Genomic DNA, 16,623 nt, shown 5'->3' with positions numbered 1-16,623 from the left:
TTGTGTTACTTACTCGATGGTCCCATGATATACGAGCAATGTTTCGAAGACACCTATGATCAAATACTAGTAACCTACGAATATCCTCTACTCTTACCGGCCATGTTTCACTGCCATAAAGTAGGACGGGACGAACTGCTGCGCAGTAAACACGTCCTTTGGTTGATAGACGGATATCTCGCCTACGCCATAAATGACGCAAGTTGGTAAAAGCTAGTCGAGCCTTCTGTATCCGTGCTGGGATTTCGTCACACACCAGACCACAAGGGCTGATGAGACTTCCAAGATAAGTGAAGCGGTCGACACACTCAACTACTTCACTCCCTATCACTAGTTCGGGTGTCGATGTAACCCAATCCTGAAGTAACATTTTGCATTTCGAGGGAGAGAATCGCATCCCGGACATGCTTGCATTGTTGCTTAGAGTGGTCAGAAGACTCTGCATTTTGTCAGCGTCTTCACCAAATAAAACTATGTCATCTGAATATTCTAAGTCAACAAGTGAACCTCCCGGTAGAAGTTCAACCCCTGTAAATTTAGATGAGGAGAGTGTTATCTCTAAAAGTACGTCGACCACAAAGTTGAACAAGAATGGAGAGAGTGGACAGCCCTGACGAACACCACTTGAGGTAATCAATTCTGATGACAGTTCGCCATAAGCTCTCACTCGACCAGTTGTGTTCGAGTAGAGAGCCTTTATAAAGTTAATAAACTTCTTTGGTACTCCTTTCAGTGACAAACATTGCCATAGAACCTCACGATCAACAGAGTCGAATGCCGCCTTAAGGTCGAGAAATACTACCATTGTGGGGCGTCTGAATGTGTGTCTGTGTTCTAGAACCTGACGTAGTGTGAATATCTGGTCTATACAACCACGTCCAGGTCGGAAACCAGCCTGATTTTCTCTAGTCTGTTCTTCACGAGCTTTAGTTAAGCGTCGATGTATTACTGATGCTAATATTTTAGACACTATATTAGTCAAACTGATTCCTCTGTGATTGTCACAAGAGGACTTTTGTCCTTTCTTATAGACTGGCACAATCAGTGATTGAGACCAGTCAGATGGGATTACGTCCAGTTCCCAAATTCTACCTAAGACCTCGGTTAATCTCATTGCTAATACTGGACCACCATCCTTAAAAATCTCAGGAGTAAACCTGTCAGGGCCTGCTGCTCTCCCTCGTTTAAGATTTCCTATGGCTTTTTCAACTTCGTAAAGGGACGGAGGACTTACATTAACTTGCCATTCAGGTTGACTAGAGATCGTGGGAAACCGAAGTGTGGCTGAAGGCCAGTTGAACTGATCCCTAAAGTGTTCTGCCCATCGATCCGATCTCCGGAATTGAGAATGTATAATATGTCCATCTTTCTCTGAGATTGTTTCGCTAACGGTCGGGTTCCTAATTCCGGTTTCCTTAACGAGTCTGAACAATTGTCTGCTATTACCGATTGCCGCTGCCTTTTCCATCTCTCTTGCTTTCGTTGCCCACCACTGTTCGCGATCATTGCGTAGACTTCTTGTCAGCTTGCGCTTAAGCTGACTCCGCTCTTCATTATGTTCAGAGCCGGGTGGAATGAGTTTCCGAGCATCTATCAGTGCGAAAGATGCTGTGAGATCCAGTGTTGCTCCGTAACCTTGTGGTTTACCTTACTAGCAGATATCACTGCTGTTTCCACAGCTTTTCGGATATCATTCCATGCTGCCTCGGGGTGGGCATCACATACATGGCTGCCTAACTGTTTTGCTAGTTGTTCCTGAAATATACTCTTTGCTTGACTATCATTAAGTAGGACCCTAAGAGGTTTCCTTGCAGCGTCATTCCTACGTCCAGTAAGACGCAAGCAAACACGCGCTCGTACTAGAGCTTGATCTGAGTCTAAGCATGTGCTCCAGAATGAGCGACAGTCTTCTATCGAGCCCTTCCATCGGTGGCTGATAGCGATGTGATCTATTTGGGTCCAACGTTGGGACGAATTAGGTGGTCGCCATGTTAAGAGATGTTTTTCCTTATGCTTAAAGTTAGTATTAGCAAGAAACGGGCGGTTATCTGAGCATAGCTGCAACAGACGGTCGCCATTATCTGTTCTTTGAGCCATGATGCTATAAGATCAACCCAGGTGTCTTCCCCTATCGCTTAGTTTACCTACTTGAGCATTAAAGTCACCGGCCACTATTACTACACCCGAGCGCCTAGCTTTTCGGAGAAGGTCGGAAAGCTTTCTGTAAAACTCATCTTTTACATCATCTGAGCTGCAGTCAGTGGGAGAATAGGCAGAAACGACGAAGAGGCAACGACGAGTGTCCCTAGCTTTCCGGATTCTTACTGTTCCGTTCAGTCGGACAGCGCACAAACGGCTGTCTACTGGGATCCACTCTAAGAGAGCTAGTTCTGCCCTAGGACTCAATGCTATACCTACGCCGGCGAGGCCATGGGAAGCAGAATCAGGGCTTCCAGATACACGAAGCGTAAATCGAGTTGGTTCTTTATTTTGGCATGGTGAGGTCAAATGAATGACGCTACTCGGATCCTGTATGCGCGTTTCGGAGACGCAGCACACATCGATGGCGCGAGATCTTTAAGTCCTAGCTAAGGAAGCTTTTCGTCCTATTTGGCACAGCGTCCGGACGTTAAAAACCCCAACATGAAGTTTGGAACGTGGTTTTAGGAGACCAGGAATAGTGTTCCACATACTCGAATCGTTTGCCCTAGCGGTGCGAGGTGATAAAGAGACGTGAGGAGGGTTAGTCATGGAGATAAGAGAGGTATTAGGAGGTATAGGAAGGATTTGAATGTGACCAACTTGGTCTCGTGTGCTGTTACGGGTATGAGGGCTGATGTCACTTCCCGGCTGCCCACACCGTGGAAGGGTATTTCTTGAGGAGCCTGAAAAGGAAATTGGATTAGTGTTGGTCTTGACGACCTGGGAGCGTGACCGCAGAGCCCAAGGGACAACTGCTTGAGGCCGGTCGCGCACGGCCTTTTTGTGGAAGGTTTTTGACGTGTTAGCTCCGTTCTTCAAAGGGCCTTACCGCCGGAGACGGAAATCCGTGAGGTAAGGTGAGGTGTGACATTTTTGGGGTCGACCTTTTCTAACCCCACCCTTCCTTGTGGGAAGGCAGCATCGCTGTCATGCTGGTTGTCCGAGGGAAACACCTTACTGCTGTCACACCTCTCTACAGTCAGCAGTACGACTTCGCCCTCAGACCTTGAGTTGCTGCTTTTAGTCTTACCGTTCACCAATCGACCTGCCTGGCATGGTAGAACCTACAGGAACATATGTTCCAGCCAATATAGCTCGGTTGGGTCATCACGATAGGCAAGCCCGACCACCGCGTCAAGGTAGCAGCTTCGGTCGGGAAATTGGTCACCACCCAATGATCAATCAAATGTGAAAGGAAGCAATACTACATAATAACAATAGTAATAATAAAGGGGTAATTAAGTAGTATGTTAATAACCATTCTTTCTGATATACAACAGAATATATAGTTTACACAAATAAAATCATATAGTGAATTATTCTATATGATTAAATATATTAATACTTTATTATACACGAAGTTACTTTGAAAGTTTAGTAGAAGTGAACAACTTGAACTTACGTGTATGATAATGAAAGATTATCCGTAACTATGAGGTGAGTTTCAATTTTTTCGAATTTACATGAAGAATAATTATCTACAAATATAATTTTAAATTAATATATTAGAGAATTAAGAGTTGATAGCATTATGTCTTGTCACATCAATATTATTCACTGTTATTATCAATGAATTCTTTTTAAAAATTGTTATTAGCATATGATTATGGTAATCGGTTGGAAACACTGAACGTAATTTTAATGACAGTTAAGATATTTTTGTGTGTTCTGAAAAATTTATACCCTTCAGTTTTCAGGTTTATTTTATCAAGCACATAAGCCAGAAATCTTACATTTGGAATACTTACCATTAGATTGACAATATTTAAGAATAGGTGCATGAATTTTGTTATTTATATTATGAAGTGACTTCAGTTAGAAAACCATCGAAAACCAATGAGCTATTTGTTCTAGTACTAGACTCCTCAGGATTATGTACCGACAAATTCATATGTAATAAAACCCGAGAGCTTCAGCGTAGGATTATCTTTATATAAATGGATTTGGAATACTAGTTCTTATTACTGAGTTCAGTTAATATGTAAAATTGATAGACCATCATCGATTAGCATCAGTAATATTTGTTTCACTTCCAGTATGAATGAACTCCACTGGTTGTAATTTTACATCATAGCTTTGGGAATACTTCTAGGGTGTGGCCGATTATTAATGCAAATTGACTAAATATGAAAACCATTGAATATCAATTCACCGGTCTAAAGGTGACTCACTCATTGCTAGCCCTAAAATTTAAGTTCGATATCTGGAAGGATCATGAATGTGCACTATTGAAGAGCCCTACGCCAGCCAACTAATGCTCCTTGATATTTAGTCTAGTTAGAGTCAGTTCGCAATGTCAATTACAAACCCAATAATCTTAAAATCTTCATCTGCTGGCATTAATTTTCACAAATGTCGAATCTATGATACTAATAATATTTTGTTGATCAAAATAGTGATGTGGTTAATAATCTCATTAGAAGCTATTCAATCTAGTAATGAACCTGAGTAACACCGGTCCTGGTTTGTGATGAAGGGAGTATCCACGAGGTTACAAGCATGGCTTGATAAAAGCATAATGACAATGTTCAAACGACTTTCTAACGATTTCATTCAACTGACAAATAAGAATTATGATGAAATGTAACATTGAGCTACTTGACCTAACGGTCATACTATAAACTTCTTTATTGAAATTTAATTCAAACTTTTAGACTAGATAGGTGACTGTTTTGTGTCCAATCACCTTTGTACTTGTTATATAAAATCAGTCTCATTTGTATTATGAAATTTAGGCCTAGATTTGTTGAAAAATAATCTGTATTCATTTAGTATTTAACGTTAAAGTTACTATTTTGGAATTTGGTAAATATTTAAGAATGGGTTTTGCGACGAGTTGAATGAAACTCATTATTCGAGCTTGAAAATACTGACCTATCAAGACAAAATTGCCAACCATAAACAAATGAAGTCTCTCCATGTGTACAATAGGATCCTATTTTACACAACAAAAGAGAATGAATATGTTTATTCATTGGAATAGTTGGTTACTATAGTAACGGTCTCCTAGGTTATGGACGGATTAGACACAAGTACCCGTGAACACGTGTAAACTAGTGAAGCCCAGAGGTTAAGAATAATGCTTATCTTTTCATAGGCAAATTCGAAATGCTTATGATGATTAAGAAAGAATAAGTTGTGACGATCAATACATAGATCAAACGACTAATTATTTGAATCTACTAGTTAAATGTCAGCTTAACGTTACATGGCTGCTAGATGAATTTGGGTCTATATTTCCAGTGAATAAAATAAAAATGACCAATACTTAACTCGACATTTTGTTAGGATGGAATACATTTTAGTCAACATGACTTGTGTTTATGGATTGTGAAATTAATTTTCAAAACGTCAGCGACAAACCTGTGTCCATTGGAGGCCAGTGTATTGTTCAGTTCTATAATTGTCGCACACTTGCTGAATGTGAACAATATTGGTGTTCCCATTATAACCTAGCCGTGCTTCCAGCTATTCGACGTCAGTCAGTCAGTAACAACGTAGGACTTCGTAAGTACGTACATCAGTTCGAGTTGCCACACCACATTAGCATAGAGATGCAGTGGTCGATTCAAATCCCGTAGTGGTAGAGGTAATAAGAGTATAAGCAGTAATCGGGAAGATTAGCTATTCGACGAGAAACTAAAGCGCATTAGAGAAACTCTACAGATGAGTACGAGTGCTAATATTACACGGAGCCGCCTTCTGCAGTCTTCGTTGCTATAGTTCAAAAGAAACAAATGGGGACTCCCCGTTTTTGGCACCTAATTATACATTTCAGCTCAAATACCAGAATCCCAAGTGGACATTGCGATGCCCTCCTAGCTTTGTGCAGACATCACTTAGTCAATACTATCTGTCCAGTAGAGTTGTGAAGAGGTTTGACATTTTTCTGTAACCTTACCGGACTGAGGCCCACAACCCACTTCAGTTTGACAGCCAAATACCACCAATCCTTACACCTACAGCTCGGTTATGAATATAGTCTGAAACCGTACAACACCCGTGCCCTTCATTATCACCAAGACATTCTGACCTGCAATGACATTTTTGTTACAAGTACTGAGTCCGCCGTTTATCAAATAAACAAAAATGGAGACAACACCCGGTCATCTGGTGTTTTGTAATCCCGAATCTCCATCCCTCCACTCTAGATTTCTGGACCAAATTATAGTTGCCTGGCTGAAGTCTTCTCCAGTAAGGATTAAATTGGACTCCCCAACTCAATTATCATATTAGGCAGAGCAATCTACAAAACTGATGAAAATACTGGGCAGCTACATAAATTACTGCGACAAGACATTCTGTGCATGCTAACATAACAAAACCAGTCACTTAGAAGCTAAATTCGGTCATGAGTTGGACGACTTATTTCAGCCGAAGAAAAATTACTACGAACACCACTGGGTTGGCAAGAGGGCCCTCGTATTGTCAACTACTTACAACGGGACTGAATATAGAGAAAATCTGTAACCCAGATGGTCTTGTAAGATTTTAAGGTCAAACTACATAAACTTTTGTTAATCAGCTTAGCTTGTATCCATTTAGGAACCAAATAAAAATAACTGAAACGGCAATTGCAACACACAAATTTATGCAATGAAAATTAAAAAACAATGCAAAGTAATGTAGGTGATACACATTATAAGTAAATGGTAATAAAAAAGACTACAAAAAACCAACAAGCAAAACCATACATAATTGTTTCCATTATTGAAAACGAAATACAATAGAGTAAATAAATCCAAAATCTTGTACTCTATCAGATTAGAAAGTAATGCTGCTTGCCAGAAATAATAAAAACACACAATGACTATAAAAAGAAAGGCACAAGTGCGAAATAATTGTGTAGTACGATAAAGATAAGTAACATAAGATAAAAACAAAACAAATGCGACTGTGTCCACCTTGCTTCAAGTAAGGCGTTACACACAAATTAACTAAATCAATTTGCGAAAATAAACTAGAGGAACGGAATGGTTAATTTGTATGAAATGATGCTCATTTAATGAAAAAATAGGCCAAGTTTACAGAGAAAGATGAAACATAAAATAGATGAAGTGAGGTAGGGAGACATGTTAACCATCAAGAGAATCCAATCACTGGTAAATAGATGCGCTAACAAATTTGCACAACCGGCACGCATTGATCTCTGTTGATTCATTATTTGTTTATTAGATGTATTTTCTCTCTCATATGGGTGTAATAGTCCTCGAATCTTACACCATAACAGCGCGTTAAACAGATTAATATAAGTGGAAATGACGACAAAATGACGAAACAAATCATAAACTAATGAAGAGTAAACAAAACAAATATCTATAAGACAATAAAGACTAAAATAAACAAATAAGTGGATCAGCATTCAAAGACTATAATAACCACCAAATGAAAAAAGAATACGAAATCCAATAAACAAATAATAAATCAAGAGCGATTAATGCTTGTCCGTGTGTTGCAGCCGTCTAAAAATTTTAATTTCAATAAGAAAAATCCAAACAAACAAAAGCAGTCAAAAATAATTAAGTATATAGTATTCAAGATAACCTAAGCCTAGAAAACAGAAAAACATAAAACTGTTTATAGTCAAAATATAGAAGTAAAAATAAAACATGGTTAACATTGATTAATCTGAAGGTTGTTATTCACGTAGCCCACCTTCTTCACCTTCAGCCTCAGATGAGGCCAGGAGTTTGGAGAAATTCATTAGGTCGTGTGGATTTAAAGAACCAGCGCATTCAGAACTATTTTCGACCTCCAGTCCATTGCAAACTGACATGTGGTGGTCAGCAGCATCAGACCTGGAGACTGCAGTTCTGCTCAAAATAGCACACACAGATCGCGGCGTGTTTGGTGTTGGGGTCCCAACTCTGCCTTCTTCGTGTTCAGTCCCTGACGTGTAATGAGTCATTGTTGAAGATTTAGGTATTTCTTGGCATGTCGAACGAGGTGATAAGTGAGTGATGTAAGAACTTGATAAAGGCGGTAAAACAGATGCAGCAATTTGTTCTGGAGCAAATGAAGACATTTGGTTTTCCCAGTCAATCAACTGACGAAAAGAGACATTCCGTCCACCGCCGATAATTATCAGAACATTGGAGGGACGAGGTAGGCGACCCTCTAGTTGTAGGCGTGATAGGTAGCCTGAATATATAGTCGAAAGTGCTGCTCCACAAGCTGGATCAACAAGCATTCCATGGTCATCTGAAATGTATAGAAAACCTTCATATTAGTGAGGTATGACAAGGCAGAATTTTGATGGAAGAAAATATTGAAGGCTTGAAACTGTGCTTTAGAGTACGCTACACATTATCAAAGATAACTATGACAATGTCTATCTGGATGTGGTCGACTAGGAACTTACACAACTAACTCGGATTTGTTACATGCGACATACTGCTAGTTCCTAATTAATCTTAATTGACATGGTTAAACCTTGTATCATGTCCTTATAATATGTAATCTTTGTTTATACATATTAATACCACTGAAGTAACAGCTTCTATGAATTTGATGCTTATCTTGCTGTGCTCAAGAGATATGGCAACTTGGACTGATGCTTATAAGTGCCTGGTCCTACGTTGAAGCTGACTGACCAACATGGTTGAAATATGTTAGTCTTGTGGAGTGTAAGGCAACACAAATTGATTTTCGTATGACTAAGACATCCAATGCTCTTGATCAGAACTTGTTAACGTGTACATTTCCAACACTGACAGACGTTTGAAATGTGTGGCTACTTAAGTCTACTTCTAAACCTAGTTTGTTTGGCTGACTTCAAAGTGGTAACCTTATCATCGACAGGAATAATGTCATCGTCAATATACGAAGTTCGGGACGGGTACAGAAATAATGTGTGAAGCTACTGAAACAAGATCTTACCCAGAAAACGTTTAACTCCATCAACTGCCTCTCCGTCAGTACAGGTCACTGCACTAATCGAATGGCATTGAGCCAAACTCCAAGCACGCTGTGCCAAGACTGGGGCGCTGAGAGAAGTTGCAATCGTTGAGCTTCGTGGGATAACTGCTAACTGACCAGATTTCAATGAACGGTTTAAGCAATCCGCCCCCTCTGTTTCCACAGTTACGATATGGGTTGAAGACCATCCTCTATTCCACAGACCCTAAACATGTAGAAATACCTCATGAAAATCTTCGGAGAATAAGCCCTGGATAAAACTTATTTGTGGGATAAAAGGTTTATAAAAAGGCATCACCTTAAAAATATATTAAGGTATTTTAGTTGTCCAGCGTATTTGAATTATGAAGTTCGTTGTTAAATGTACTGACTATGAATGTGAAGCCTGAATTTACAAAGTTTTGCTGTATCAGTATTATAGAACTGGGTTAACATCGTGAGTAAAAATAACATGAAAAATGTTACAGATATATACGAACATTTTTGTAGGAGACAGGAGGATAGATGATTTGGTTCACAGCCAGTGGACCATACATTCAAGGCACCTATATTCACTTTGATTCAGGTAGTATTGCTAACCCTCGGAGTATTAAGCTGTACATGGGATACCAAATTTTAGATGGAAGTTTCAAAATGTGACGACACTCACTTGTATGACGCCTGCAAGCAACCCTCCACCACCAACGGCGACAACTATAGCATCTGGTTGACCGATTTCTGGAGTGACTTCGTCGACAATAGTTTCGTATCCTTCCCATAGTTCAGTCTGATCATAAGGATGAAGAAGTCGGACAGTGGGATCATTATGTCCGGATTGTAGGTCGTTTACTAATTGTTCAGCGCGGTGATGGGCCTCCAAGAAACTGGTGCCACCAATAACGATCTTGGCTTCCTGCGCTTCTAATGATAGGCGCCGTCTAATAGTTTGCTCAAGAGCCTCAGGAACTACTAATGTACAGTTTATTCTGTAAGTGTGAGCTGCAAAAGATACGGCTATGCCTGCATTCCCAGTAGTTGGACAGACAATATGAGTCACTCCCGCGGCTGCCCACTGAAATCAACAAATGAAAACCGAATGAGGTGAATAAACAAGGTCTGGTAAACTGTTTTGTTGTCGTGATGTATATTTTTGTTTGACGCAGACAACCAATTCCTAGCGATAGCCATTATATTTAAAAACTGGGTGTTAGTAATGTGAAATGACACTTTCAAATATGTCCAAAACATACTCATAATAATCCACTTTGAGCACTTCTGGTCACACTATTACTGAGGACTAGTGTTAGTGTTCGTTGTGACTTTTTGTTCACTCGATTGACGTGACAACGAATTAATTTATGTACCCTCTATTAGGTTAACTAAACTTCTTAATTAAACTGGGTCCATCTATTTTAGAAGTTAGCTTATTTTACTAATAATGGAAACCAGAAGCTTGGGCTCCCTAAATAAGTAACAATAAACAATTTGATAAAATACAAGGAATCTGACAGTGAAGTAACAACTGAATTCGATGTCCTGTTTTCACTCTACTATCCAGCAGCACATCATGACTGGTAAAAATAACAACAGAATCTTAAGTATAATCGCTTAAACTATATGATTAAAAGGATGTGGCTCCTCAGACTTAGGTGAAGTGCTATTTTAAGACAAATAACACAGTTACATGAAAACTTGTTAAACGGAATGTTAGCTGCACTTAAATAGGGTAGATACACTGGACGGTTGTTTGAATTGATGTAAAAAAGATTTTAACATTAATTATTCATTGAATCAGTTATTCGCAACATAAAACCTAGATCAATCTTGAAGAAAAATTTTATATGAAATAGAAAAACACCTCAAACAAGCTTGCATTGTCACTCAACGTGATCGAAGGACCTAGCATCTTTTCGGGACCGCATCATCTACGTATTCTATATTAACGGGTGAATCTATTACATTAATTTCTAAAAAGTTAGGTAGTAATACTTATGGTTGCCACGAGAAGTCTCGGGTGGGGACTGTGGTCGACGGGTCCTCACAAAGATTGACAAAGATACAAAAAATCTAACTCAGATAAATGAAGTACTAAATAACTTACCTTGCGAACCACATTTTCAACACCACGAATTTTGAATGATCCAGTCGGTTGAATATTTTCTAGTTTGAGCCATATGTTCATCTGACAACCCCGCTGTGTTAATAAACTCGACAAGACAGGACTTGGTATCAAAGGACTTTTAACAGACAAACGCCTGCATACTCCAGCTGTCAAAGCACTCGGGTTTATTTCGTCAGAACGTCCAGTTTCCGGAAGTGGGTTAAGTACAGACCGCTGTTGGGAAAACAGCCATGGAGAATGACTCGTTGTATTCGTCAAGTTCCTGAGAGACTGTTCCAATTTCGGCTGGTCATTGTCGACAGTTCGTTGGGAGTTTAGCGTGTTAATTATCGAGATCTCTCTGGATGAACAGCGATCAACCCCAGCAGCCAAACCTGGTGAGTTTGCATTATGGTGACCGTCAAGGAAATCCAAGACATCTAACGAACTGGTTTGTGAGAGGACGTCGCGGTTGAAGATCGATGTTAGGTTGTGATCAGTGACTACGAAAATAATTATGTGGATAAGTTATACACAAAAGGAACTGCGATTGGTTCTAAATTTCAACTGATTTAATTAATTTTACAGGTATGAATTATGACTTGAAGTGCTAAATCCGCTCGATTCTGGGTTATGTCACTCAGTCTTCACAACCACTGGTTGCGACAGTCGCGCGAACCCCAACCAAGTAAGCTGCATTTACCAACATGGCTCAGACCAGTGATTTCAAAAACTGATACCACGTTTTGATTTGGTAGCCCCTGGCTCCCTTAGATCAGTCTCCAACACCCGTCAGCATTGCATGCTGTGGTAATCGGTGGTCCGGGAGCGCGTATTACGTGACCCAACTATCTCGGTCAATGAAGACCAACATCATCAACTGATTTACCATTATTCTTTAATACTCTGCGTTTAACCTTACTTTTACCTGGCGATCCCAGAAGACGCTATCATGATGTAATGCTGGTACCCCACGAGTATCTTTTACCTCTTACCCTTAATTGATAGACGAATATCTCGTCTTTGCCATGAGTGACGTAAGTTGACAAAGTCAAACGAGTCTTTTGAAACCGAGCAGAGAGCTCGTTAGACACCAACCCATTACTAATGTTCAGACTTCCAAGATAAGTGAAGTGATCGACGCGTTCGACCACTTCATTTCCCCTCCTTAATTCAGGTCTTGATGCAAACCGGTCCCCAAGCAGCAGTTTGCATCTAGGAGGTGAAAAGCATTCCAAACATCCCGGCATTGTTGCTGAGTGTTACCATAAGACTATTTTATCAGCGTCTTTACCGAACTGGACTGTCACTTGTGTAGTGTAGGTTGTTAAGTCAACCTACTGGATGAAGATCAATACCTAAAAATTCAGTCGGTGAGGACGTTAGCTCTAGTAGCAGGTCTACGACGAAACTGAACAAAAATGGAGATATTGAACAGTCCTGCCGGACATCACTTGATGTTGCAAAATCAGGTGACAGTCCGCAAAAAGATATGATTCGACTGAAAATGTTCGAGTAAATAGACTATATGGTTTATGTACACCGGAGGTACACTTCAATGGCAGACACTGCCACAGAACCTCCGGGTCTACAGAGTCAAATTCTGCTTTTAATAAAAAATCTTTCATCGTCGGGCGCCAATAAACAGGAGTCAGGACTGGTCAAAAATTTTGCGGAAACACTTAATGCGAGAGTCACTCAACACTTCTAAATTTTGTAGTGAAACAGACAGAACAAAAAAGTAATCTTACTTTTGTTTCGCATGATTGGTCGAGGAGGGATGCCGAACGGTGGGTTTGACGGTAACTGGAGGGAACTGCTAGATTCCACTGCTACGTTTAGAGTGACTTCAGAGTTTTTTGTTTCTGCCATATACTGACTTTGTGAATTCCCATGCACAGCGCAGCCTAGTGTGTTCAGCGTCCGTCTATTCAGCACATTTGTGAGTATATTCGATTCGGTCAACGGATCGGCGTTACTGTTGTTGATAGTTGTACGATTAAGCGGGAGTGGTGACTGACGCGAAAAGTAAAACAGTCCATAGGTTTCTCTTGTTACTGAACCAATTAAACGCAATCTAAGCGGTGTGGTCCATTCCGGGGCCTGATAGCCATTCAAGCGCAAAACAGAAAGTTCAGCACTACGAAATGAAAAAAATGCACAAACCTACTTATTTTTCTCCTGGAAAATGACAGATGCACTTGAAGTGAACTTGGTGTCTGCTGATTCTGAACTCATATCACTTGAAGCTCCATTCAAAGCGGGACTGAGACGAGGCTTTTGACCTGGTGGTGAATCGGGGAATTGAGGAGCTAATAATCTAATAACCACAACGGCCCCGAAATTAGAAAAAAGACGCTGATATCATAAATTAATCTGCAAGTCAACCTACGAGTAAATCCGGTTCAGTCCACTCTACAGGTATCCCAGTTACTATAATCTCCCATCCAATTATATTTTCATTTGTGACTTCAGAGTTCAATGAACCTGGGTAATTAGTCCCATTGGAAAATGTTTGGAGACGATGTCCTGTAGCGTTATTTATGATAATGAGATTTACCTGGTGTGAACCGACGACCACCTGAACTGGCGTACGCCACACGCAGTCGTTTCTGCTCCGTCTCATAGCCATGATAGGTTTGTATTGCTAAAGCTGCGTGCTGAGGGTTCACGAAATCTACGAACCCATAACACAAACTAGCGCCCGTGTTCTATACATAATAATAAGAAGCAAATACTCTTACCTTGTCTCTAATAAGCTTACACTGCCTAATAGGTCCCACTCGCTCAAAAAGACGCTGGAGATCATTTTGGTCGTAGCTCTGAGGAAGGTAGTTGATAATCAAATTGGTGCGTGAGCGATCTTCATTACAAAGGTTGTTACTATTTCCATTCTGATTATTATTCCCCAAATTTAAGCCAAGAAATTTGAGTCGAGACATAGTATCAATGTTGTTTACGTTTGGTCCGTTTATATTCAAGACTGAACCATTGACAGAGTTATTCATTGAGTCTTGGAAAGGAAGTGAAGGGAAGACGTCCGAAAGATTGCTGCCCATGCATCCATTTACGTGCATATTTACTGTCCTTACAACCCAACAAGGCGAGGTCAGCACGCAGCACCAGGTCGAATTCAAAATTCTGCGTTGACGCTGAAACCTATGAACTTAAAGAAAGATGAACCTGATGCAGTAAAACCCTTGGTCAAACGGGTACAGTTATTTCACCATGAAACGATATTTGGAAGCCACTTTTGTTCACAATTAATAGTGTTGTATTTTTAAAAGGAATAACAGAACGTCAACTCTATATCAAACATGATAATCTAGGCAGATGAACGTGCTGTAGAAAACAACATCGGTGTCTTACGTCTCGAATTCTCCGAATCCTTTGGTTGACATGATTAAATATCACCATCCTCGTGATTGTCATCGTTTACCGACCTAGTTGTGGCATAATATCAGATAGACTATTCGTGATTAGAATGAAATATTGTTTCTCCAAAATCACCCAGTTCAGTAATAGACCTATAAGCAACCCATCTATAATGCTCCTTAGAGATTTGTGTCGTGAATTTGCTTCCTTAGGATTTAGCTAGGTAAGAGTTGAACATCAGGAAGGTTAGCCTCGGTAGACAGCCTAGCAGCCTAGTACATATTTGTTCTATCACACAACCATTTAGATTGACATTGTCTTCGGGACATGTAATCTACTGAAGGTACTCGGTCACGCACCTGTACCAGATCACGAGTAGGTACGCAGTGCTATGCATCCCCTTAAACTTTTAGCTAGCTCAGACCAAACGTTCCTCGACATATCAATAGCCTTTCAAATATATGTTTGAACTCCATTTCTGACTTCCGACTTTACGGGGTTGGTGTATGCTTTATGTGCAAGAGCATTGTCAAGCTCTGAATAACGGCAGCATTTTTAAAAAGATACAGACATGTAAGAATATTTAAAATTAATTTTTCGAGTTACGAATGCAACCAACAACTATAAATTACTGGAAACGATAATAAATGAACAAATTGCTAGGACGTTCTTCAAACAGCAAGCATTAAGGTGTTCTGGGAACCTAACAGTTCCTCTAGAACTTATCAGTTTAAGACTGGTATTAGATGTCGGCTGAGCTCTAACTTGATCATTGACCATCATATGTTGCGTGTCAGTTATCGAAACTTTGACTTTCGGGTTTGGGATGTGAAGGTCGATAGTAACAATGTAGGATCCGTTTTAAAAACTGAGATGATTGTGTGAAAAAACTGGGTTACGATGGCTACTATTTCGTCTTTTTCCTCCTTTTCATTACATTGCCTGAACTGACTGTAGTTATGGATTTGTAGTGACTCACATTTACCACGAGAACACGACTGGTTTAATAAAAACAATTATTATTATAACCAACTGTACCAGTGTTTGTTTTAATGTGCTTTTGTTTGACTGTGCTAATGACAGCTATTTTGTGCTTCCGTTCTTATACTTACACTTCGATTGTAACTTCGCGCAAATTCGGTTACGTTCTGTAACCAAGCTTGTATCCTGGCACGATCTCGGTATCCCTTCGATACCACGAGATCGCCAGCAAATATATATCTCGATTTGGTCCATTAATTGTTTTCTGATATTTGGCTTCTCGGGGATTTTATGGGTTTATTTGGTTACGTTCTACCTTCGCCTTCTGATTAACTTGGCACGTTTCTTTGTAGCGGTGTTCATAGTTAATCCCAACTCGACGCCACGCTACAGATTATTTCGTCGTGAAGTGAAACACAATTCCAGGACTAGAATCACTCACTGTTGTGACAAGTAATTAAGGTCACAGTTCCCAGAACTCTTTTGCTGATGTTTTGTAGAACTAAATATCATTTTTTGAACAATCAGCACGATTTGTCCCGAAAGGATCAGTAATATTTTTGCATAAGTAGAAACGGTTGTGTTTTGTAACTGGTTGCTAGTTTATTTTCATGATCAATCTACCTACTTGATGCAGTTCAGGTTTAACTGACTTTGTTCAAAATCGCCTTATTTTGTAACTAACATTAGAGCTGCCTTTCAAGTAAGTGGCTCCCAGCCGATCGATGCTGACGTTTCCCTTGTCGACTGTGTCGTACTTGAGTTTACAAAGAAGAACTCGATTGATATTATCAAGGGCTCATTGTAATGAATCAGGATGTATGTAAACATGTGTATTTAACAATAAGGCGTGTCCGGTAGAAACCTTATTTGATAAGGGTCGAGTGAGGGTAGATGTTTCTTGCGTTTAGGTAACCCTCGTGCTATTGACAGAAGAAACCAGACTAGTGGCGAATAGGCTTTCAAATAGATCTTCGCTCAGTCAGTGGAGCGTGGGATCACCTGTTCAGATAAACAAAGCCTCTCAACATTCAATATAAGATAATAGGAAATATAACGCCTATACA

The 16,623-nt window shown here is 39.9% G+C and overlaps 1 protein-coding gene across 2 annotated transcripts; it reads right to left on the bottom strand.

Moving 5' to 3' along the window:
* Window positions 1-6,304: 6,304 nt before the first annotated feature.
* Window positions 6,305-14,352, bottom strand: ELAVL2 (ELAV-like protein 2). 2 transcript variants are annotated; one of them, XM_035734011.2, is made up of 9 exons: window positions 13,945-14,352; window positions 13,761-13,911; window positions 13,593-13,729; window positions 13,371-13,558; window positions 12,952-13,340; window positions 11,201-11,703; window positions 9,770-10,171; window positions 9,082-9,325; window positions 6,305-8,403 (listed from the first exon to the last, which is right to left on the bottom strand). In XM_035734011.2, the coding sequence occupies exons 1-9, from the start codon at window positions 14,275-14,277 to the stop codon at window positions 7,841-7,843; spliced, it is 2,910 nt and encodes a 969-aa protein (XP_035590219.2). In that variant the 5' UTR covers window positions 14,278-14,352; the 3' UTR covers window positions 6,305-7,840. The 2 variants fall into 2 exon arrangements, with proteins under 2 accessions (XP_035590219.2, XP_051074409.1); XM_051208995.1 differs by having other exon boundaries at window positions 6,305-13,340.
* Window positions 14,353-16,623: the final 2,271 nt, after the last annotated feature.

Source organism: Schistosoma haematobium, chromosome 1 (genome assembly GCF_000699445.3).
Source record: "Schistosoma haematobium chromosome 1, whole genome shotgun sequence".
Lineage (NCBI taxonomy): Eukaryota > Metazoa > Platyhelminthes > Trematoda > Strigeidida > Schistosomatidae > Schistosoma > Schistosoma haematobium.
The sequence above is the reverse complement of the archived record's forward strand: the minus strand, read 5'-3'. Positions and strand labels throughout refer to the sequence as shown.